The 25,580-nt window shown below is 37.7% G+C and overlaps 1 protein-coding gene across 1 annotated transcript in view; it reads left to right on the top strand.

Moving 5' to 3' along the window:
- Positions 1–25,580, top strand: part of TSPAN2 (tetraspanin 2) — a 57,021-nt gene that overhangs the window by 23,889 nt on the left and 7,552 nt on the right. The window contains exons 3-5 of the mRNA XM_058178439.1: positions 20,258–20,355; positions 21,188–21,262; positions 21,844–21,939. Of these exons, the coding sequence (XP_058034422.1) occupies positions 20,258–20,355; positions 21,188–21,262; positions 21,844–21,939 (269 nt within the window). The remainder of the gene's footprint in view (positions 1–20,257; positions 20,356–21,187; positions 21,263–21,843; positions 21,940–25,580) is intronic.

Below are 25,580 nucleotides of genomic sequence, written 5' to 3'. Positions count from 1 at the left end.
TTATTTTCGGGGAAAGAGGGTAATATGTAACTATTAAAATATTTTTCTCCTTATTTTTAATGTGAGAGACTAGAGATAGCTAAGAAGACGTTTTAAAAATAAACAAAACTATATAATAAAAAATAAAAATTAAAACAGGATAAAAGCTCAACTATAAAATGAGATTCTATTAAAACAACACTTGACAAATTTGATAGCAAGATCTAAAGGTAAAATGTTAGAGCTAACAAAGTTCTGTCAATTTTGTATTTGATAATTTAAGGGTAAAAAGATGAAGTATAAAGAATCTCCAAGCAGATTTGTAGCGTCTTTAATAGATTTGATATTAACTAAAAGAAAAATGTATTAGCAGCAAAGTTTGAACAAAAGATATAATTCTTAATAGTAGAGTGGAAGACTACTTTTATTAAAAAAAATCAATAACTTGATGGGCATTAGATCCACTGAGATAGTAAACGGGTTCTTTTAAAATGGCTTTAGTATGACTAGGTTCAAAATAAATATTCCCTACATTGTCTCATTATGATCATAGTGATCCATCTGGCAAGATTGCTATTTAATGATGGTCTGGAGGAAAATTGTATTAAATAATTCATCAACATTGAAAATTTGGAAGAAAGCATAATTAGAAATCAAATTCAGCTCTTGACATTTTTCTCCATCGACAGTACTTTTAGAAATTTGCCCCTGACTATCAGTTGTATTGTCATATTACATATATTGAAGCAAGAATATAAAATTATCTATTTAAAAAAGTCTATAAGAACACCTACACATGATGGCTGCCAAGATCCATAATTACTCAAAGGTTGGCTGCATTCAGCGGGGCCACCTGTGCAATGCACCAAGGCTACTCTTGCTTCTTCTCTGGAGCCTAAGAGCCCCATTCATCAACTGAGTGGGAAACATAGCAAGATTACTTTTTTACCATTGTTAACGCCAGTGCTGTTTCATGTTCTTTGGCCCATTACAACTGACAACAGCCTGATGTAACAGTTATTTGTGGTTGCATTTCTGCAAGACTACTATTCAAAAGTTTGGTGAAAGAAAGAAAAACAGTCAATCCATGTGACAGGGAAAAGTAAATCTGCTGAGTTACGTTAAACATATTTTTTCTTAGTTATTTACATTGGCAGTGTTACAGCTATTCACTGGCTTCGCAGAACCAAGCACCTCCAATGAAATCAGTCCAAGATAATGTTACATATCCTTCTTTGGGCATCTTTTTTGATCAGATACATGTTTTCGAGAATCACAGACTTTGTATTTATACGAAGGATGTAATAGGTTGTAATAGGATGTAATCCTCTTTGGTATGGTATGACTTTTATTTATTTATTTATTTATTATTTAAATTTTTATACCGCCCTTCTCCCGAAGGACTCAGGGCGGTTTACAGCCAGATAAAATAAACATTCCTATTACAAAATAGGAAGCAAATTTTCTTTCTTTCCTGAAGCAAACTCCTCAAAAGGGAAATTAAACCCTGGATATATTGCATTTGTCTCCACCTTTTTTTTTTCATGAAAAGCCGCCGCCCCCACCCCATAAGAAAAGCTATAGTGTACAATGAAGTTTTGGGTTCTAGTTCCATTATCCATAAAAACAAATATGTTTAAAAACTTCAGAAGTGGTCAGTACATTGCAGAATTGATCTATGTATCATACCTACAAAAAGCTAACAGTAGGGGTTTTCCCTGCCCAGTCATGTCCAGCTCTAAGTGGTAGCGGTCATTGCCATTTCCGAGCTGAAGGAGCCAACATTGACAAAATGCTTCCGTGGTCATGTGGCCAGCATGACTATATGCTGAGGTGCACAGAATACTGTTATCTTCCCCCAATTGGTACCTATTGTGGTACTTATTTTATTTACTTGAATTTGCATACTTTTGAGCTGCTACATTGGCAGGGGAAAGAACAGGAGCTCATCCCATCATGTGGTGCTTGGGTATCAAACTGCCAACTTTCTGGTCAACAAGCCCAGTATTTTAACCACTAGGAAGCCCACCATCATATTTAAATGGCCACTCATCTCAACAAAAACATGTGTCTGAGCGGACAAATTTGTCAGGTTTTATTAGCTAACTGAAGACTCATGGAAGTATCTGGAGAAAATGTATTTTCCACCTGAACTTTCTTATAGCCAGTAGCTATTTTAGTAAACAGAGCGGTACAATCCTTTGAAATATTTTTTGTACATTGCAGTGTAAAAAACATCTTTCTCCAAATCATTAAAGCAGCTGTATCTTTTTCTGGGCTCCCATGACTCTTTGAAAACTTTCTCCTGCCATCTCCAAACGCTTTGCATACCCAGCTAGTATACTTCGGGTTGAATGTAATGATTAAGTTATTGAACAGGGAGACCTGAGTTTGAATCTCCCATAGTGACATGTCTACAGAGCTCATTGGATTATTTTATTTATTTACCTTGATTTTCTAACTCAATTTTGTCTTTGGGGTTTCTTAGGATGGTGGATATTTTTTCTGTTTGTGCAGAATGCTGTCTTGATGTTATGTGTGGAGGATCTTGCTGATTCTGTCTGTGGTGCCTTTTATATATGGGAGGAGGGCTGTGCCATTTTTCTTGTTCTCTGTCTTGGATTTTAGTGGGGGTTCTTTTGGATTAGCTTGGTAATCTTATTTCTTTGGAATCCATTGGATGTTAGTATGTTAGTGAGAGTGTCTAGTTCGGTTTTTAGGTGTTGTTCATCAGCTAAGCATTTTGTTCTGGAGATGAGTGTCTTGGCTACGGAGTTGATCTGTGCTGGGTGGTGGTGTGAGAGTGCGTGCAGATAGCGGTTTGTGTGTGTTTTCTTCTGGTAGATGGTGTGTCCTAGGGAGCCATTGGGTTTTCTGTAGACTAAGACATCCAGGAAGGGAAGTTGGTTGTTAACTTCTGTTTCCATGGTGAACTGTATTTTGGGGTGTAGGCTATTGAGGTGTGTGAGGAAGTTGTCAAGTTTTTCTTTCCCGTGTGGCCAGATTATGAAGGTGTCATCTACATATCTGAGCCAGAGTTTGGGTTTGTGAAAATCAAACTTTGTAGGGGGATTTGTTGCAGGGGGATTTGACACAGACTAAATTGAGCACAACCAAGCCCCCACCCAAACGGGACACACCCCCAGCCAATCAGAGCACAAAAAAACCTCCATCCAATCAGAACACAGCCAAGCTCCCACCCAATCAGTTCAAACCCCCACTAGCAGTTAAAAGGAAGAAACAGCTGCGATCACACATTGCTCCCAGAAGCACGAAGCTGAAGCCTGAAGATGACGAATGAGACTTCGTCGAAACATTGCCAAGACATTTCCAAAACCCGAGAAAACCCGAACAACCAAAGACCTACATACAAACACCCGTGAAAACCTCAGAAAACATATATATATATATATTGTGAGGGAGTGTTTAAACAGTTCTTGAATTCCATGTCTAATTAATCCTCAAATAAATCTCCCTCCATATAAAACCTTGAGTTACCTGAGCCTGAAATTATATTCCCATACATATATACTAGAGATCAAGCTTCATTGAACTCAGTGGGACTTAAATTTATTTATTTATTTATTTATTTATTTAGGCTGTCAAACATGTACAAGATAATAGGAATAAGTATAAATATGGACATGAGCACAGGTAATGAGTACAAATAAATAGGGACAGTGGGACAGGGACAGTAAGGATACTGGTGTGCTTATGCACGCCCCCTTTATGGACCTCTTAGGAAGGGGGTGAGGTCCATGGTAGACAGTTTAAGGTTGAAGCTATGGGGGTTTGAGGATGTAACAACAGAATCTGGTAGAGCGTTCCAGGCATTGACCGTTCTGTTGCTGAAGTCGTATTTTCTACAGTCGAGTTTAGAGCAGTTTACCTTGAGTTTGTATCTATTGTTTGCCCGTTGACAGGTGAAGTAGTCGTTGACATATATAAAGAGCAATATAGTGGCTTGCACCGTTAATATGCATAACTTTAAGCTTCTGTATCTTTCTAAACACTACAGCTGCGGTGGCCTAGAAGTGGAGCTCTTGCCTCACAATCAGAAGGTTGTGAGTTCAATCCTAGGTAGAAGCAGATATAGTGTCTCCTGCTTGGGCAGGGGGTTGGACTAGATGACCTCCAGGTCCCTTCCAACCCTGTTAATCTGTTCTAAATCTGACTGTAAACCTTCTGCCAGGGAAAAATACATAAAGTCTCAATTGCTAGTTAGAATATATTAATAGTTGCTAGCATTCAGGCACTCTGAAGTTTGCCCTTTTTTTGTCTTGTATTTTACCCATGCTTTCCTTCTTTGCTTGCTTACTTTTTTTGTGCCTGCCTTATTAAAACAGAGAGCTACATATCTGGCAAGAGTATTTTGAATAAAACTCCCTCCCTCCCTAGATGCAGATCACTAGATCTCCAGATTAAAAACAGATGCACCTCAGCCTGGTCCTGTTCTGTGTCATCTATGGCCATTTTGGCCAGGATTGGGGCAAATTGTAGCCCAGTACACCTGGAGACCTATTTTACTAGCAAAATGGTGGTTCTAGAAGGTACCTCTACTTGGTTATCTGTTATCTGTTGTGGTGCACAAGACAATATGTTCCCTGTATATCACCTTATTTACCAAATACTGTATGTCTACCGTAAATATCTTTAGAGGTATTCATGCTTTAGCAAATTTACCCCCACCACCCCCCACCACACACAATATAGATATTCTTAAGTGTAACCCCCAAAGACATTCCAAAATAAGATACTTTAAATTCAAGTTTCCACAATTTTAACGATTTCTATTAATATTTTTTCTAGCATTATTTTGTTAGGAATTGTGAAATATACTCAGAGTAATGACTATTTTATTAGCAGGATCCTGCTTTAAGGGTACTATAGCCTTATTTGACTCCTTGTTTCAAGGGCAGTCTACAGGAAAAATCTGAGAATAAGGAAAGGAGAGTGACAGAGTTGGTTTTACTATGTAGCTAGAGTTGTTTCCATTTCTCCATCCTTCTGAAGCAAGTTTGTGACTTTCCAATGGATTAAAGCTGGTATTATAGATGCAACTGATGTTCAGATGTAATATTAAGGGCTGATCAAAATCAAAAGCAACACCTGATTTCTTCATAGGTATGTCAGAGCACAAAAGCACATTCTCCAGCTACAATCTTGCAGAAAGAAGTGCGGCAAATCATTTTAGTATCTTGACACTACTGACAAAAATAAAAATATTAGCTTGATAAATGTTTTACTCTTAAATGAGGTAAGTCATCCAAGATCAGGAAAGGGCTGAGTCTTGTGGACTTTAGCTGAATAATTGTGGATCGCAGTGTAACTACACTTCTTCCAGATACCGTGTTTCCCCGAAAATAAGACCCTATCTTTTTTTTTTTTTGCCTTATTTTCAGGGAGGTCTTATTATTTTGGAGCGTGTGGAGCAAGACGAGATTCCTCTTGCAATCTTACCTGATTTTCCAGCTCTGTCTCGCTAACTCTAACCAGAGGAAATGGCAGGGACTGGCTGTGCATGTGTTTAAATATTTTCAGGGAGGGCTTATTTGTGGGGGGCATGTGCATGTGCTCAAAAGTCCGATTAGGCTTATTATCAGGGAATGTCTTATTTTCGGGGAAACAGGGTAATATGTAACTATTAAAATATTTTTCTCCTTATTTTTAATGAGAGACACTAGAGATAGCTAAGAAGACGTTTTAAAAATAAACTATAAAGCTCAACTATAAAATGAGATTCTATTAAAACAACGCTTGACAAATTTGATAGCAAGATCTAAAGGTAAAATGTTAGAGCTAACAAAGTTCTGTCAATTTTGTATTTGATAATTTAAGGGTAAAAAGATGAAGTATAAAGAATCTCCAAGCAGATTTGTAGCGTCTTTAATAGATTTGATATTAACTAAAAGAAAAATGTATTAGTAGCGAAGTTTGAACAAAAGATATAATTCTTAATAGTAGAGTGGAAGACTACTTTTATTAAAAAAAATCAATAACTTGATAGGCATTAGATCCACTGAGATAGTAAACGGGTTCTTTTAAAATGGCTTTAGTATGACTAGGTTCAAAATAAATATTCCCTACATTGTCTCATTATGATCATAGTGATCCATCTGGCAAGATTGCTATTTAATGATGGTCTGGAGGAAAATTGTATTAAATAATTCATCAACATTGAAAATTTGGAAGAAAGCATAATTAGAAATCAAATTCAGGTCTTGACATTTTTCTCCATCGACAGTAATTTTAGAAATTTGCCCCTGACTATCAGTTGTATTGTCATATTACATATATTGAAGCAAGAATATAAAATTATCTATTAAAAAAAGTCTATAAGAATGCCTACACATGATGGCTGCCACAATCCATAATTACTCAAAGGTTGGCTGCATTCAGCGGGGCCACTTGTGCAATGCACCAAGGCTACTCTTGCTTCTCTGGAGCCTAAGAGCCCCATTCATCAACTGAGTGGGAAACATAGCAAGATTATTTTTTTACCATTGTTAACGCCAGTGCTGTTTCATGTTCTTTGGCCCATTACAACTGACAACAGCCTGATGTAAGAGTTATTTGTGGTTGCATTTCTGCAAGACTACTATTCAAAAGTTTGGTGAAAGAAAGAAAAACAGTCAATCCATGTGACAGGGAAAAGTAAATCTGCTGAGTTACGTTAAACATCTTTTTTCTTAGTTATTTACATTGGCAGTGTTACAGCTATTCACTGGCTTTGCAGAGCCAAGCACCTCCAATGAAATCAGTCCAAGATAATGTTACATATCCTTCTTTGGGCATCTTTTTTGATCAGATACATGTTTTCGAGAATCATAGACTTTGTATTTATACGAAGGATGTAATAGGTTGGTTTTAGATGGATCCTCTTTGGTATGGTATGACTTTCCTGAAGCAAATTCCCCAAAAGGGAAATTAAACTCTGGATATATTGTATTTGTCCCCACTTTTTTTTTTCATGAAAAGCCCCCCACCCCACCCCCATAAGACAAGCTATAGTGTACAATGAAGTTTGGGTTCTAGTTCCATTATCCATAAAAACAAATATGTTTAAAAACTTCAGAAGTGGTCAGTACATTGCAGAATTGATGTATGTATCATACTTACAAAAAGCTAACGGTAGGGGTTTCCCCTGCCCAGTCATGTCCAGCTCTAAGTGATAGTGGTCATTTCCGTTTCCTAGCTGAAGGAGCCAGCATTGAGCTGCTACATTGGCAGGGGAAAGAACAGGAGCTCATCCCATCATGTGGTGCTTGGGTATCAAACTGCCAACTTTCTGGTCAACAAGCCCAGTATTTTAACCACTAGGAAGCCCATCATCATATTTAAATGGCCACTCATCTCAACAAAAACATGTGTCTGAGTGGACAAATTTGTCAGGTTTTATTAGCTAACTGAAGACTCATGGAAGTATCTGGAGAAAATGTATCTTCCACCTGAAGTTTCTCATAGCCAGTAGCTATTTTAGTAAACAGAGCGGTACAAATCCTTTGAAACATTTTTTGTACATTGCAGTGTAAAAAACATCTTTCTCCAAATCATTAAAGCAGCTGTATCTTTTTCTGGGCTCCCATGACTCTTTGAAAACTTTCTCCTGCCATCTCCAAAAGCTTTGCATACCTAGCTAGTATACTTTGGGTTGAGTGTAATGATTAAGTTATTGAACAGGGAGACCTGAGTTTGACTCTCCCATAGTGACATGTCTACGGAGCTCATTGGATGATTTTGGGACAATCACTTTCTTTCACTATAACCCTTTCTACACTGAGACCTGTGCCTTTATCCTCAGGACTGTCAATAAATTAATTAATTAATAAACCAACAAAAACACATATTCCATAAAAAATACGGTCCAGGTTATACTGAATTTAATTTTACAAATGTTTGTAAATTGTATGCTGATATTTGGTATGAATGTAGTTTTACATGTGCAAAATCTTGCGGAGAATTTCACGTTACTGTGAACCTCTACTCTGTTTAGTACAAGAATGAGAAAGTTCTGGCCAATCCAAAGTTGCTGAACTTTAACTTTCAGACATCCAGTAATTGAGGAATGCTGGCATTGGGGGCTATTGATTCTCTGCCTTTTTTTAACATAAGCAGATTTACCCATTTTTCTTGGTCAGCTAATAAAAGTTTGGAGCAACTTCTATGGCTGAAAGACAAAACAAAACACCGCTATCAGAAAAAGCTGTGAAATGAGATACTGGCATGTGAGATTTAAAAAGTTAATACAGGTAGTCCTTGATTTACAACCACAAAAGAGCCCAAAATTTCTGTTGCTAAGTGAAACATTTGTTAAGTGAATTTTGCCCCATTTTATGATTTTTTTGCCACAGTTCTTAAGTGAATCATTGCGGTTATTAAGTTAATAACACAGTTGTTAAGTGAATCTGGCTTCCCCGTTGACTTTGCTTGTCAGAAGTTCACATCACCCTGGGACCCTGCAATCATCATAAATATGAGTCAGTTGCCAAGCATCCAGACTTTGATCATGTGACCACAGGGATGCTGTCGTGGTGATGAGTGTGAAAAAATGGTCATAAGTCACTTTTTTCAGTGCTATTGTAATTTTAAACCATCACTAAATGAACTACTGTAAGTGAAAGACTACCTATAGTTTCTCCTCCTGCTCAGGTCAGTTTTGCAACTATCTGGTTAGCAATACGAAGACTTAGTTGTAACTTCTAGAAACTGTCTGGAATTTTCTTCCTCCTTTCAGCCTCTTGTGTATTTTTGAACAGGTTCTGCTAGATCTGCCCTATTTTTAACTTCATAATAATTTACAATTATAGTCCTGTACTTTCCATTGACTTGGCACATGCCTGCTGTGTTAAGTCCCATCACTGCCCACAAAGTAGACTTTTGCTGCTGGATCTCTTTCCTGGCCTTATTCTGAAAATCTGCTCTCTGCTCATCTTTTCCATCCACTGGCTCCGTCCCCTTGGAAACAGGCTGGCAGCTGTGCTAATAGCTCAAGCATGCCTTGCAGTGTAGGGGTTGGGCCATGCCAGGTAGAATAAAATTCCTTATTGACTTCAGTCAAATTTCACCAAGGTTGTCAGGCAGTATGAGCACCCACCATTCAATCTCTGCATAATCTATCTACCTGTCAACGGAATGCGAGTTATGATCTCAGAGATTACAAACCAAATGACAAGTGCTTGGGAAGTAACAAACTTACACCGAACTTACTATCCATAATCAATGTGTAAGGATTCTTGTGCCCACTTACGGAGTCTTAGGACTTATACATTATTTTGCAAACTTAGTTCTGAAGGTAAAGGTAAAGGTTCCCATCGCACATATGTGCTAGTCATTCCTGACTCTAGGGAGTGGTCCTCATCTCCGTTTCAAAGCTGAAGAGCCAGCGCTGTCAGAAGACGTTTATGTGGTCATGTGGCCAGCATGACTAAACGCCAAAGGTGCATTTTTTTATTGCATTTTTTATGTACTTTTAAACTGCTAGGTTGGCAGAAGCTGGGACAAGTAACGGGAGCTCACCCCATTATGCAGCCCTAGGGATTCGAACCACTGAACTGCCAACAAGCTCAGCGTCTTAGCCACTGCGCCACTGCATCCTTCCATCTGAAAAGATCCATCTGAAAGATGGGTATAAATAAATTAGCCATCCATCCCAACCAATTCTAATGAGATATTAAAAATATCAGAGGAGCTTATGATTTAACAGTTAAATTAGATTTCACAGAGTAAGATTTTAAACTGTTATTCCTAAAACTCTGAAGTTCTGACACTAATCAGAGGAGATAGTACTCATTGTTAATCCTATGTTAGTGTTGCTAGTCCAACTTTCAACCTTCCCCACAACAGCCAATCTTGGGAAACGTTGCGATAGTTCAATTCTGGTATTGTACCTCAGCATCTCATCCAGGGGCAACCACTGATAGAACTGTAATGATAAATTAGACATTTGGATTTGCATATATGGCAATTTCAGTTTATGAATCGTAGAACACAGTGGGGAAATGGCTCCCCCATTTTGCACATGGCTCCACTTTCAAGCTGTTTTTAGTAGCAGTATCCTGACTTCAAATAAACTCTTTATTATGGGAGCACAAGTTAGTTTTTTAGAAACCAGTTAGGACTCAGACTCCACCCTCCACTCATTTGCTCTCTGAAATAGAAGTTGAAATAAAGGCTGATGTATTTGGGCTGCACAGATCTGGACATCCATGAAATGGCAGCAAAGGGAGACAGAAAAGTCCACAGGTTTGCAGTCCAAGTATGTTAACCCTACTTGGAGCAGACAACTGATTGCCAGTTCAAGAAACAGAAACAATTTTATTCATAATTTGGCAATTGTAGGAACCTTGGAGTGGAAGATCGGCACCACCGTTTATGTGGTCTGGGGTCCCTGAGTAGAGATGCTCTTTGTTTTGTTGATGTAACTGTATTAAGATTTTAATAAAAATAAAATCTTAAAAAAACTAATATCTAGAATAAAGAAAATTAAAAAATGCAAGAAAAAATTGAAAACCCAAAACGTAAAAAAAAACCAAGAAAGAAAATATTTCTTAAAAAAAATAACTTCCCATTTTCTTTACAGAATTCAAAGTATAAAGTTATCCCTCGCTCTATGGTTTATTTAATTATTTTGAGAATTTATTTATTTATTTTGAGAATTTATATGGCTACCCACTCACTTTCAGGGACTCTAGGTGACTTACAAGAAATAAAAAACTCAATATCAAAGAGTAAAAACAGTTACCCCCATACCCTTGATGAAAAGCATTCAAACAAGCCACTTGGGCTCCATCTCACTCTGGGTCTCCCAGGCTGTTTGGCAAAACCACGTCTTTAGGGCCTTGCAAAAGAGTTTCAAAGCAGGGGCTAGTCTAATCTCCATGGGGATGATGTTCCAAAGGGAGGAAGCCACCGTGGAGAAGGCCCTTCTTCTGGATTCCACCAGATGTATCTCTTTAGGAAAGAGGACCCACAGCATTCCCTATCTCCCTACTCTGGTGGGTCAGGTGGATTTTACTGGGAAAAGATAGTCCTTCAGATAACCTGATCCCAAGCCATGTAGGGCTTTAAAAGTGACAACCAACACCATAGTTACAACATGACTTTCATTTTTTCTATCATCTATTTTTTTCAAATCATCAAAACCATAGATCATAAATTCATTTTTTCTGTTTCACAGAAATTTGAAATCTATAATATCTTTTCTCTGATCGAAGATGTCAATTCAGCAAATTCCATCGTCTTCACCATGTATTCCTCCAGTGTGAATAATTTCAAGTGTTTCCAACTTGTGCATACAATAAACTCGTTGCAGTTATTATATATCAAAACAAAATCCCATGATTTTTTCTGTTTATTGATCAGTCCCAAACAGAAAACCACTGGCTTCAATTGTATATTAGTTTTTAAAATCATCTGAATTAGTATTTATTTAATTCATTAGTATATATTTAAATTAAACATTTTATAGTTTTTTTCACATCCACCAAGCAGGGTAAAATATCCCATTTGTTGTTCATATTTCCAACATAAATTTGAAGTACCTTTATGCATTTTAGCAGTTTCTCCGATGACATATACCAATGATTTACCATCATTTTACAAAAATTATAATATAATATTTATAATATAAATGTCAGTCCTTTCAACCACATCTTTTCCTACTGTTCCATTTGTATATTATGACCCAAATTCTTAGCCCATTTTATCATACATTCTTTCACTTGTTCTTCTGTATCAAATTTCAATTTGAAGTTTATACATTTTAGTAGTAATATGGTTTTCATTTGTACATTTTAAGCTGAGCCTTACTCTGCTCCAAACCAAAACTTCTTTCTGGCATTAATTGATACAAGTAGTTGTCAACTTACAACTGGTGGTTTAATTATCATTTAAGGTTTTAAAAATCCACTTACAACCCATCCTTGAAGTTAGAACTCCTGCCCTCCTCCCACAGTAATGTGCTTGCATTTACAACCAGTTGCAGCATTCTGTAGTCACATGATCACAATTTCAGCATTCTTTGCCAATTTCCTATGCTTTGAGCAATGTTTTTGATATGTGGAAGTATTATCTTTTTCACACCTTGTGTTGGCTATGCTTTGGGGTGTTGAGTGGTCAGGCGCTTTTTGATAAAGTTGTGTGGGTATCTATTTTGTTGAAAGATGTATACTACAAAAAGCAACAACCAAACTAAAACATTTGAGAATTCTTGAATAGAAATGGTCTCCTTCCTAGCCTTCTTAGCATCTCTTTCCTCCTCTGTTGGGTTTATTTGGGAAGAATGCTCACAATTGTTTGCCACCTTATTATTTCTTGGTGCCAGATTTGTTCTGGGTATATCCTTAGGTAGGGAGTGGCTACCCTTCCTTTTCTGAGGCGTTTCTGCTGCTGTTTCTTTTAGAAAAAACCTTAATGGGACAGCTTGTGCTTTTAGGATATGAAGTCATGTCTGCCCTCAAAGCTAGCAGATTTCCTCCTTGGAAGTGGATGCCTACACAAAAGTGTAGCTAAAATAAGAGCAAGTTTCATCTTGTTTCATCCAGGCCTGCTGCAGCTTTCCTTCTCTTGTGAAATTAAAATTATATTCTGTGCTTTACTACTTCTGATTAAACCCTGCTTAGTGACTTTGCAAACTGTGAAAGCCAAATGAAATCTGATACTAAGGGGAAGAAACTAGAACTGGCTCTTAAAAGATGTCAAGAAGTTACACATATAATCAGCAGTGGGGAGAGAAAACAACTCTCCTGCTACCCAGAATGTAAATTATATCAATTCTGTGATAAGAAATTACAAAGGAAGGGGAACATTGCTATAAGAAAGGTACATATAGAAGTGGAGTACAGGAGAATTAAATCTGACAGCAATTTTGAACATACAACACCAAGCCATGTGCTATGACTTGCTAGGCTTGTTTCATATGTTACATTAAGCAACAACCAAACCAAATAATAATACAGTGCTACCATAAGCAGGAAAAACCAGTGTCTACCTCTAGGGAAACTCCCAGCATTTTTAGCTGCCACCTACTATGCAATGCTGGCATTTTGAAAGAAGGAAATGAATCCACCAGTAAACAGATCTTTTTCAACCAATGTGCCTCTACTTCAGGAAAAAAAAACCATGTTTGTCTCCTTCTTTTTGCCTTTCCATAAAAGAGGAGGATTCCCCACTCACTTCCCTATAGACTGCAAATTGCAGCAAGTGGCATAGGAGACATGCAGTCTGGGTTTATTCTGTGTCATGTACAGCTTGATACCCTCACTGTCTTGTGATGTGGCAGGATTTAGCATAATATGTAAATCTGGTAATAAATATTATTTACTTTCAGATCTCCCACTGTCATACTTTTTTACATTTAATCAGCTTTAACACAGTTTTGAAGGTAATTCTTGCAGACATATGCTTAAATTAGTAGCTTTCTACTTTTAGGTAATATGGAACAAGTCTAGTGTTTTATAACAGGAGTGTTTTGAAAAGAGGTAAGGTTTTTGGTTGGGACCTAAGTTTCATTTGAGATTTAACCCGGGCTCTGTAAGGTAAGAAACCATGAGTCCTAGTTTGGCCAACTGGATGGTTGTGGGCTACTCACTTTCTCTCAGTCTCAGGAAAGAGGCAAAGACGCAGAAGAGGCAATCTCTTCTGAATAATCTTACCAAGCAAACTGCAGGGACTTGTCTAGGCAGTCTGAGAATCTATTAAACAGAGTGGAAGGGGGAGAAATGATGTCATTTCAAACAATGTATGTAACAAGCTGTTGGGGTCACAGTGCCTACTTGAAAAGATGGATTGAGTTGTTCTGATCTGTGATGAATAAAGAGATGAAACACTGCTAAGGCTGTCCCAGTCTGTGCTCCTTCTTTTCTATAATGACAGAACTATTGTAAAAATTAATTAATCATTTAAAGCTACAACTACGAGGCCACTTTACAATGCAGTTTTTAAGATACTGAAATTTCCTGATGGATTTTGTGGGCTGCAGAAAACTAGAGCATTACTGGATAACAGCAGAGAGATATAGAAAGTTCTCAATGGTTCTCTGGGAACCATTTTTTTTAATAGAATAATTCTGACTGCCATAGAATTGGCTAGGTAGAGAAACCAGATACTTTCATCCCCACCAATTCACTTCAACAATCCCCAAATAAAAATTTGTGGAAGCACACATGCTAGAGTCCTATATGCTAGAGTCCTATCCTAAATCTTTAATTACGTTAGAGACATTTTAGCAGGCATAGAGAAGTTTCGATATAATATGTGTACAATGTTTTTCTACCATTGTGAGCTGATCCTATAAAATAGTTTCAAATTCTGCTGCAATTGAATAAGTACACAAATAAATCTAGATAATCCTTTTCTCCAATTCACTGGCAAAATTTGAGGGAAGAGAGAAAAGAAATATAATTACCTTGCTTCTAATTATCTTGAGCCATTAAGTCTCCTCAAAATGAGGAAATCTTAATCTTAATTTGTCTTTTAATATCTGCCTCTTGTATGCAATTGCATCTGTGGGAGCTGTTTATGCTACAAAAACCTATTTAGAATTCTTGGCAATAAAACTTGGAAAAGTATCCACTATGAAAAATAATAATTGCTGAAACCAATAGTTTAAGATACTTGTTCTTTCTTAGTGTGCTACTGGCAAACCTCAGCTTCGTAGGACTGTCATAATAAAACATGAGCATGCAAAAACACAGGAGGGAGTTATAGTTGTATCACTCTTGAAGCTTGAGATACTCCAGTGTCAGCATTTCAAACAGAAAGAATGCAGTACAATTCTTGTCTCTGTTCTGTTAATCAAGTGGAAAAGGAATGGCAAAGATGTATCTATTGTAAACAAGTCCCAAACTTCTAGGGATTATCTTTTTCGTTATGTGTTTTGAACAGGACAAACATTGATTTTTTTAAAAAAAATTCTGAGCTTTCCAAATCTGGATGCTACGATTAAATAGCCTTTCACTGGGTGATTTGGAGCAATTTATTTTCTATCCAATTTGGCCTTTTGTTATTGTTGTTCAGTCACTAAGTCGTGTCCAATGCTTTGCAACTCCATGGACCACAGCACACCAGAGTCCCCTATCTCCCAGAATTTATCCAAATTCATGTTCATTATATCGATGATGCTATCTAAAACCATCTCATCCTCCTAAGCCCCTTCTCCTTTTGCCTTCGATCTTTCCCAACATTAGGGTCTTCTCCAATGAGTCCTCTCTTCTTATTTGGTGGCCAAAATATTTGAGCTTCAGTTTCAGTATCTGTCCTTCCAAAGAATAGTCAGGGTTGATTTCTTTTAGGAGTGATTGATTTGATCTTCTTGCAATCCAAGGAACTCTTAAGAATCTTCTCCAGTACCACAATTCAAAAGCATCAATGCTTCTGTGCAATTTGACCTTACAGACTGGCTATTAGGATAGTAGTAGATACCTCAGCAGAGTTGGGACCAACATGCATATCCATAATTATGTGCAACACATTTGGAACACCATAAATAACATGTTATTCAAGAGAATTTAGTTCTGGAAAGTTTTTGTTTCACAATCTGAACAGCTGGTCTAACAAGAAAAGTGAATATTCTAGAGCTCCCTAGAATATTTTAGATGTGAAAAGAGACTTTTTCCATGTGCATAATATGCATAGTTTTGGAAGCAAGGACCATTGTGAAGACAGTGACATATTGATGTCATTAGAGAAACTAAGATGGGACTTGAGACCCTGTTGTGTCTGCGCCCCCCGAGCTGGGCCCCCTGCCAGAAAGTGACTCAGAAAGTGAGGGGGAAGGGCCATCAGGACATACCTCTGGAGCACCGGCTTCCCTGGCTCAGCTCCAGGAGCCAGAGGCAGGCCAGGTGGAGGAGATAACAAGGCCTCCGTCTCCTGACTCTTCCCCCACCCAGGCCACGCCTCCAGACCCGGCTAATGGCAATCAGACCTGGCTGGCCCTAGGTTTTGTAGGCAGGAGAGGCAGGAACAACAGAAGCAGGGATGGGGCAGGCCTAGGAAGTGCTGAGTCATGGAGCCACACCCCACAGGATATAAAAGCAGCAAGGGCTGCTATACCACTTTGTGGCAAGCAAATCAACTGCTTAGAGGGAGAATTAGAGCTGAAGTCCTGTTTGTTCCTGATTTCCTGGCTGACTCATCGGCATCAAGAGAGATAACAGAGACACTTGGCATACGCTCGCTAGTTTGCTGCCAGAGCTGATAGTTGTTGGCTAATTAAGTCATCGCTCGTGTCTCCCAGACTGCAGAGGGGGACAGATCAGACCCTTTTGATTTGTGGGTCATGAAAAATTTTGTGACTTAATTGATCATTCTTTACTCAATCCAAACACTGGCTGGAAAATGTATCTCTATTATTTAGGGGTTTATGCCGAAAACTCTGGAGACAACAGGTGCTGCAATATTAATAATAGTAACTGATGATGACAATGACGAGTTAGAGGCCACAAGAAGCCAATAGCTTGCAATGCCCATCTCTGAGCATCCTCCTAAGCCCCAAATTATCCAAGTTGCCCCAATTTGGAGCAACTTCCAAATTGTCTCCAAATTACAAAGACAAATGGTTCCTTTCATATTCCAAATTATATTCTGTTGATGGAACATAAGAACACTGGAAGTGTTGGTGTTGATGTTTGTCTCTAAGTATCTATAAAGGTGCTACAATAAATATTGTTTGTCTTATGATTTCTTCGTTTTAAATCAGCTTGTATATAAACCAAGCAGAGAGTTCCTTATCTAGTTGTCTGGTGTCTTCATAATGGTTGCAGTTACTAGCTTTGCTAGGAAGGACTTACATCATTAGACATGGTGTAATTGGTGCTGTGGGATTTAAGTAAATTAGGTATCAGCTGCATAAACAAGGAAACTTCCTCTGAGGTTAATTATGTGTGGAAACACTAGCTGAAAGTTTGCATGTCACCTTAGAGACAGGGCTCTGAAGCAGAGAAGGAACAAAGAAAGCCCAGCTTTTCTGTCTGTAATATAGTAGTTCATGTCACCAACAATGCTACACCCTCTGCGCAGCTGCAGAGTCCTCTCCAACCATCCCATAAGCAGTGCAGTGAGATGGAATTCTGCATTCACCACTTGAGACAAAGACAGTCTTCATCTTCGATCGTCATACAGAGTACTCTTTTTCTTTCTTGCTAGATGTTTGGCTTTGTTGCAAGGCAACTGATGTCTCTGCCATACTCAGATGGGACTTTCTCATTGCTAAGAGCAAATCAAAGGGGAAAAAGCTTTGACCTCAAGTAAGAAGAAATAACCCAACCCTTCTTTTTTTTTTTTGGCAATTGTTGAAAAAAAAAATAGAACTGAGATGGTCATGTCATGAGGCAACTTTATTTGACCGTAGAGGCTCTTCCAAGGATGTCACACAGAGGGTGTGCATCTTCACCATAAGCTACCTACTTAAGAGACATTCAGCTCTTGAATAGCATGAAAGGAGCCACAAATATTCAAGCAAGATTTGACCAAGACCAAAAAAAATGAGGAAATTGGCAAATGAAAAGTTAAATTTAACTCTAGAAGTTAAATTAAAATCTGAATATAATTAAACTTGTTAAATACAGATAAAGTTATTCTCGTGCATCAAACACTTTCTGATTGATTGCGCTCCTTTGCCTTAATGACAATGGCCACAGGGCAGAGGTACCTAAGAAAATTGTTTCTAGTTCGTTAAATCTATGAAACATTGAAAGTGTTTCATGTAACAAACTTAATTGCTCCATGGCCTAAGACTATGTTGTTCTCCTTGCTCATGGCAAACCCTGCAAAACAGGATAGCCTGCTCTGTCCACTCACAAGAGTTTTAGTTATCAGGCTGCCCTTCACTAGTGGAGCTGTTGGCATTTCATTCGTCTAAGTCACTAAGCCAAACTGTCCTCTTTAGGTAAAGCTTTCTCTTAAGGCTTGCCTAACAGGAAGCAATAGGAATCTCACTCCCCCCATTCCCTCCTGGAAGAACAGGGGTCTGATGCTCTATGGAGGGCTACCTCCAGAGAAGGAAAAGAGTGGCAAATTAGCACTCTTGAACAGGTTTGACCCGCCTTGCAAAGTTCTAATAGAGCCTGGTACTGAGTTGCCTCCCTCCCTCCATTCATGGTGACATCATCTGGAAAATATGAATGAGAGAAATTACTCAAACAAGATAAAGTCATTTTGGACCCATGCATTTTGTTTTTTATCAGTCACAGTGTGTTTAAACCACAGATGGTGAGCTTATGTATTCTAAGAGTGAAGGGCCGAGGAGCAAGATTTTTCAAGCTGAACCTCTCTTCCATATAAGGAGTGCCATGCTCCATAGTTGACTTTCAAGAAGTAATTGGAGTTAAATGAAATTGCTGATAAGGCACTCAGCTTGGGTTCCCTGGTTTACAGCATGCAAAAGGCAGAGTACTTTTAAAAATATTTAAAATACATTCGTTGTCAGAGTGACTTTTATAATGCCTGCACAAAAATATCTATCACCTTCAAAAATAGCACCCATGATCCTTGTGCAAGATTCACCATATTTTAAATAACTAAATAATATATATTTTTTTAAAAATCTTGTCAAATTTTTCATATATCATGGTTGTGCCTCTGGTAATGTTCAAATGCATTTGGAAGAGAGAATATGTGATTATAGCTTGTGCCATTGATTCTACAGAGTAATTAGGAGGAAAAGAGGATAAGAGGTAAAAACGTCTTGAAAAATGGTCCATTCTGTAAAGATCAGAACATTCTGGAAAATGGCAAGGTGTACATATACCAAAGATATCTACTAACCAGAGTAAGCATATGCTTTAAGATGGCTTCAAAACTCAGGTTGCAAGCATTTAGATAATAAGAGTCTTTACATTACATTTTCAGAGTAATTTTATTTAATTTATGCATAATGTAGGTACATCAAAAACTTATTTTGAAGGATCAAAATAAATTCTCTGTGTTACGGCAGCAGGTTTAGTCCTTGAAACAATGACCTGTTTTTAACAAGTTCATTTATAATAAAAATCATAAAAATAACCTCTTAAAGCGTTAGTATATTGCGCCCTCTTGTGCAGCAATTGAGCCTTGCAGCTATTTCACCTCCAACTACAAAAGGTATTTTCAGATAATCACCCACCTTTCAATTTGTGTACTCCCAAATCAACTCAGTCTTCATATTTCCATTCAATGTGATTTACCCCATGACTCTTTTGAAGTAAGTGCAGTGATATTCAGCATATTGTATTTTCTAAAGCAGGTTGCTGAACCATTCAATTCCTAAAATTATGGAAGAAGATGTTCATTTCAAATGAATTAATTATTAATCATTATGCATTTCCAAGACTATAAATTGTACTCTTGCAAGTACTTAATGCTTGCTTTACTTTACTGCTTCAGATATATTTAGTACTAAGTTGCTGCTTATTAGGAAGAAGTATTTGGGGCCTATCCATTAACTCACTTTGATTATTCAGAACATATATAGAGGGAATGTGTGTGCGTGTGTTGAATATTTCATTTTTTTTCTTTTTCTTTTTTGCAACTTATCATATTTTCTCCCTCTAAAGAATGATTAATTAATTTATTAATCAAATTTATAATGGCTGCTCATCTCACAAAAAACATTTCTGGGTGGAGTACAACAATACTACTCAAGTGTCTGTCACAGTTGCATTTGGATACATTTAAATATCTATAAAGGTAGCTCTTTAGTAACCACACTTGGGGCTGGCCAGTTGGTTGTTAAGCGAAATAGTCACCAAGTGAAACCTTGACTATTCTTATGATCTTACGTCAGCTTTCCTTTGCTTTAAAGACCTGCAAAGGTCATACCTTGAAGAAGTATTTGTAAAACTATTTTTTCATTACCTAACGGTAACTACAAACAGTTGTAAGTTTAGATACAAATATTACATTCTAAAATATCCCCATGAATTTCTCTGCTCCAGATAGATGGATTAGATATACATCTTGATAACTTCTAGTTATTGCCTCTTGCTATCACTGAGAACCAGGATGTGAATAGTTCCTAAAGCCAACGTACTGCATGTAGTCATCTAAAGTGCAAAGGTTCATGCATTCAGCTCCAGTTGAGGGTTTGAACCCCATAAAATTTGGCAACTGCATCTGAAAAGTCCCAGTAAAGGAGGAAACTGGTCACATGGTACTTCCTGGTGGTCAGTGTAACTGGGTAGCTTAGAATGATTTCTTTACAAGAAACCAGGATTTGTGGGTCTCCATGGCAACAAAAGCGCGATCTGATTCCCAACATGGGAGTTCATAAATAATATGATAATTTTGTCTGTCCTTGCAGGACTGTATGTACTGATAGGAGCAGGAGTGCTGATGATGGCAGTAGGATTTTTTGGATGCTGTGGAGCAGCACGAGAATCTCAGTGCCTGCTTGGAGCGGTAAGTAATGGACATGTAGAGTAAGCTGATATGAGGCCTCTCTCAAATGCAAACCATTAAGTCAAACATAAGTCAAAATCCCTTTGCTAAAGTGTGTGTATTTTGCTTTATTCCAAATCCAAAACAAGGAAGTCTGTTTTTAAATTCAAATATCAAACTGTGAATTAAAATAGCAGTTAGCAGACTGATATTAAAAACAGAACTATTTCTGACATAACAGAGAGTGGATCAAAGCTGACATAAAAGGAAAAAAGACTTTAAAAAAGAATGGTGGATCTAACATCATATCCAGTTAAATAAATTACAATTTATTAAGCCAGAACACCTGTATTGAAATCAATCTGCTATACATTGGAAGAAAGAGGAAGGTGGTTCGTGTAAAACTTTTGTATAAATTCAATAACTTGGAGGTTCTTTTATTATCTACCCGTAATGACCCTTAAGTCCTAGTCAGGACAATTTCTATCTAAGTGGTTATAAGAATTCATGAAGCATTAATTTGCAATTCTGTATTCATTTATTAGAATGGAGCCTCTTTCAATGTTGTGAGATTTATCACTTGAGCAAAGCATAAACAGAATTCTATTGAAAAGGCTTTGGATATGTTGGAGTGTTAGAAATACTTCTTTGATATTTCTTTATCCCATCCTTTCCTTATTATTATTCTGATTTAAGGAAAGTTGAACTAGAACATTCCCTTTTGCATCATTAATCTTGTCCTACGTAAAGTATTTCTGTTATTAAAACCACTATTTCTAATTCGCAGAGAGTGGATTTTCATGATGCATTCCATAAAAGTTTAATCTGTAATCTTATCTTCATTCTTTTGTAGTTTTTTTCTTGCTTGTTGGTGATTTTTGCTGCTGAAATTGCTGCAGGAGTTTTTGCTTTTCTGGGCAAAAAAACGGTAAGTGAAATGCTTATTATGTGCTACCCTATGTATCTTAAACTGAAAAATAGTTTCAAAGAGTAAAATCTCTTTAAAATTATGCACCATCCCTAGTGATTTCATGGGTGTGTCTTGGCAAATATACAGAAAAAGGTTTGCTCTCTTTGGAGAACATTTTTCTTTTACTTCCTAGGCTAATTTACAGATCTGATATTTCCTAACTGCATATTCTGTCATTGGTGTGGCAACGTACAGTATTTTATTGCCCAACCTGCTCAGACAATTTCCTTTTCCGTCCTATTAGCTATGCCCCATCCATCAGTCATGTTGTACCCTAGCCGAAGCCTAGAGCTTGCTTTCTTGTGCTCCCAAATTGCTACAGGTTCAACCTTCAACATGTCTATTTCTGTAAATAGATAAAACTTTCTACCTTAAGGTTGACTGCAGCCCTCTTTGTTGCTAACACATTCTCAAGTGGTAGAATAACCAGAGGACCGGAGGAAAGCCATGGGTTTCCTGTTACTGAAATTCTGCTGGTTTCTTCACTAACTTTCATATCTAATTAGGATATCTGCTTGTTGTGGTTGTTATTTCTGTAGGCTGTCAACGAAGTCCAAGCTATCTATGAGAAAGCATATGAAAACTACATCAGTGATCAAAGCAAAAACAAAACCCTCATCAAATTTCATGATGCGGTGAGTAATTATTTCTGAATAATTCAGAAATTTTGCTCAGCAATGTTGCATTTAGATGGTTTCAGAATACCATGATTAGACAATCAATCCAATGATTCAGTTTGCATAATGTTTGTCTTTCCCCTTCTTCTGGAATTTTTGTTCTTATTGAAATCAAGCAAGATTCTATGTGGCACCTGATTTCTCAGTCCTTTTTGTGGATTCTTAACTTATTATAATGGCCAGCAACCTCTCCAGGCTTTGGCACACACATTCTTCTAAAACTTCCTATATATGTTAATTTCCTCTGGAAGACCATAGTAAAGCATTGAAGTTTTATTAAATCACATGTGATATCTTGGAAGCACTATGGGCTTCATTAGCGGGAAGGCATAGTAAGAGTTCAGGCATAGAGGCTATATTTATTTATTATAGTCATCCTCAATTCAAGGTAGCATGTATAAATCTATTTCCAATACCATTCTTTAAAAAAAGATATTTATTATAAATGTCTTGGTTTTTGCAAGTCTACCTGTACCAATACAGTCTGTTTTATTCATGATTGTGGTGAGGTAAAGCGCTGTCACAAGTATTTCTGACATCATTTGTTAAGTTTACCTTTTTCTTAACAGGGCCTAGTTCAGGGGTCTGCAAACTTGGCTCCTTTAAGACATGTGGACTTCAACTCCCAGAGTTCCTCAGCCAAGCTGGCTGAGGAATTCTGGGAGTTGAAATCCGCACGTCTTAAAAGAGCCAAGTTTGCAGACCGGTCTCCTGGCCTAGGTCAATGTTTTCCAAAGTGTGGTCTGTTGATCACAGTTTTTATAAAAGAAAAAAACCCAAATGCTTACTGTTCCCCTCTGTGGAGAACTGCTGGATACAGTCTTCCAAAGACTCTAATTGAGAGGGAAAATGGAAACCTTTTCTCTGAAGTTTCTGCCTAGAGCGTTACAAATTCTGCTAAGCATTACAAATTTACTTCAGCATATGCAATGGTCTATCCTACATTTTGCATGTGTATAAAGATTTTTTTAAAAAAAAATAGGCCACAAACAACCAATGAATTTGCTTCCAGATTTAGATTTGGAGTTGAGATTTCCCCCTTATTATTAAAAGAGGGTTCAAATGCTTATTTTTAGCCATATTGTTACTGTACGGTTACTTTATACTAGGCACATATGCACACACCTATATGAGAGCCAGTGTAGTATGGTAATTATGTGTCACTTGGAAAATTGGGGTTCAAGGCCATCCTCAGCTTAGAAACTAAGGGCCAGTAACGCACTCTCAGGAAAAGCCTCTCGGGAAAAGCACAGGTAATCGTTGTGCAGGTAAAATCTGGAATCCTCCAGATTTGATAAAATATATATTAAAAAAAACAAGGTAATAATGAGCAAAAAAATGAAAGATGGTCCCATGTAAGCTGCCTTGAGCTACAGAGGGAAGAGTGGGTGGAATACACAGACAGACAGACATATAGAAGAAAGGAGGGGGGGGGAGATCGAAGTTATAAGGTGACCCATCTCCCAAGAAGTGATATCAGGGGTGAAATCCATCAGGTTCTGACAGGTTCTGGAGAACCAGTAGCAGAAATTTTGAGTAGTTCAGAGAACCAGCAAATACCACCTCTGGCTAGCCCCAGAGTGGCGTGGGAATAGAGATTTTGCAATATCCTTTCCCCAGGAGTAGGGAGGGAATGGGGATTTTGCAATATCCTTCCCCCTGGAGTGGGGTGGAGATTTTGCAGTACCCTTCCCCTGCCACGCCCACTAAGCCACTCCCACCAAGCCACACCACTCCCACCAAGCCACTCCCACAGAACTGGTAATAAAAAAAATTGGATTTCACCACTGAGTGAAATGTATGGGGTACACCAGAAAGGTATTAAAATAATAGACATATTAAATACAGTCTTTTTTAAAAAAAGAGCACACACTAAAAATTTGATCATCATTTTCAAGTCTATCCAAAGCAAGGATTAATATAAGTAGAACTCTGTGTATTTATTTGAGCCTTAAATAGGTGTGTTTCTTTACACCCAGTGAATCATTTATCCTGTCAGTTGATCTATGCCTCATTTCCTTGGTAGGTTTTCAGTCTTATTAACCACAGAAGCAGCAATAATACCCAATTTAGAATAACTTCTTACCACACATGTGACCATTTATTGATCTTTCTTAGTTAGTTGTGGTAAGTGTGTAAATCCATGGCAGAGGGCAAGACTTAGGGAAGGCCCAAGAGAGCTCACAGTTTGTTTCTTTTGTATGCTTGGCTGAGCTTGAGTTCTTAAGAGACTTTGTTAGAAACTGAACTTAATCCAATCCAACCTGATTCTACTGCATAATACTCGACTGCTACTTAGCAGCTAATATTCGGGAACAAACACAAATTCCTTTATTTCCAGTGCCATAAGATTTAAAATAACATGTTGCTTTGCCACAGCAATATGTGGACAGCAGGCTAATGGATTCAAAAACAACAGACCCAAAAATGAGATAGAAGCTGAGGTGAGGATTTTTTGGGGATAAAGTAGACCAAAAGAATAACTTTAACTGCAAAGTTTAATATACATGAAATATTCTGAAATAAAGCAATAAACCAAGAAACAGTAACATTCAATAGAAGAATGTGAATACAGAAATTCATGTTCCTTCCAGCTTTTGGGAGCCCCGTCCTTATCACAGGCAATGCTTAAGTGTGATTGGACACACAAGGAATTTGTCTTGGTGCATATGCTCTCAGTGTACATAAAAGAAAAGATACGTTCATCAAGGTACAACATTTACAACACAATTGATGATCAATATATCAATATAAATCATAAGGATTGCCAGCAACAAGTTATAGTCATACAGTCATAAGTGGAAAGAGATTGGTGATGGGAACTATGAAACGATTAATAGTAGTGCAGATTCAGTAAATAGTCTGACAGTGTTGAGGGAATTATTTGTTTAGCAGAGTGATGGCCTTGGAAAAACTGTTCTTGTGTCTAGTTGTTCTGGTGTGCAGTGCTCTATAGCGTCGTTTTGAGGGTAGGAGTTGAAACAGTTTATGTCCAGGATGCGAGGATCTGCAAATATTTTCACGGCTCTCTTCTTGATTCGTGCAGTATACAGGTCCTCAATGGAAGGCAAGTTGGTAGCAATTATTTTTCTGCAGTTCTAATTATCCTCTGAAGTCTGTGTTTTTCTTGTTGGGTTGCAGAACCGAACCAGACAGTTATAGAGGTGCAAATGACAGACTCAATAATTCCTCTGTAGAACTGGATCAGCAGCTCCTTGGGCAGTTTGAGCTTACTGAGTTGGCGCAGAAAGAACATTCTTTGTTGTCCCTTTTTAATGGTGTTTTGATGTTAGCTGTCCTTTTGAGATCTTGCGATATGATAGAACCCAGAAATTTGAAGGTTTCTACTGTTGATACTGTGTTGTCAAGTATTGTGAGAGGTGGAAGTATGGAAGGGTTTTCCTAAAGTCTACCACCATTTCTACGGTTTTGAGTGTGTTCAGTTCCAGATTGTTTTGGTTGCACCACAAGGCTAGTCGTTCGACCTCTCGTCTATATCGGATTCGTCATTGTCTCGAATGAGACCAATCACTGTTGTGTCATCTGCGAACTTCAGTAGCTTAACAAATGGATCATTGGAGATGCAGTCATTGGTATAC

Source organism: Ahaetulla prasina, chromosome 3 (genome assembly GCF_028640845.1).
Source record: "Ahaetulla prasina isolate Xishuangbanna chromosome 3, ASM2864084v1, whole genome shotgun sequence".
NCBI lineage: Eukaryota > Metazoa > Chordata > Lepidosauria > Squamata > Colubridae > Ahaetulla > Ahaetulla prasina.
The sequence above is the reverse complement of the archived record's forward strand: the minus strand, read 5'-3'. Positions and strand labels throughout refer to the sequence as shown.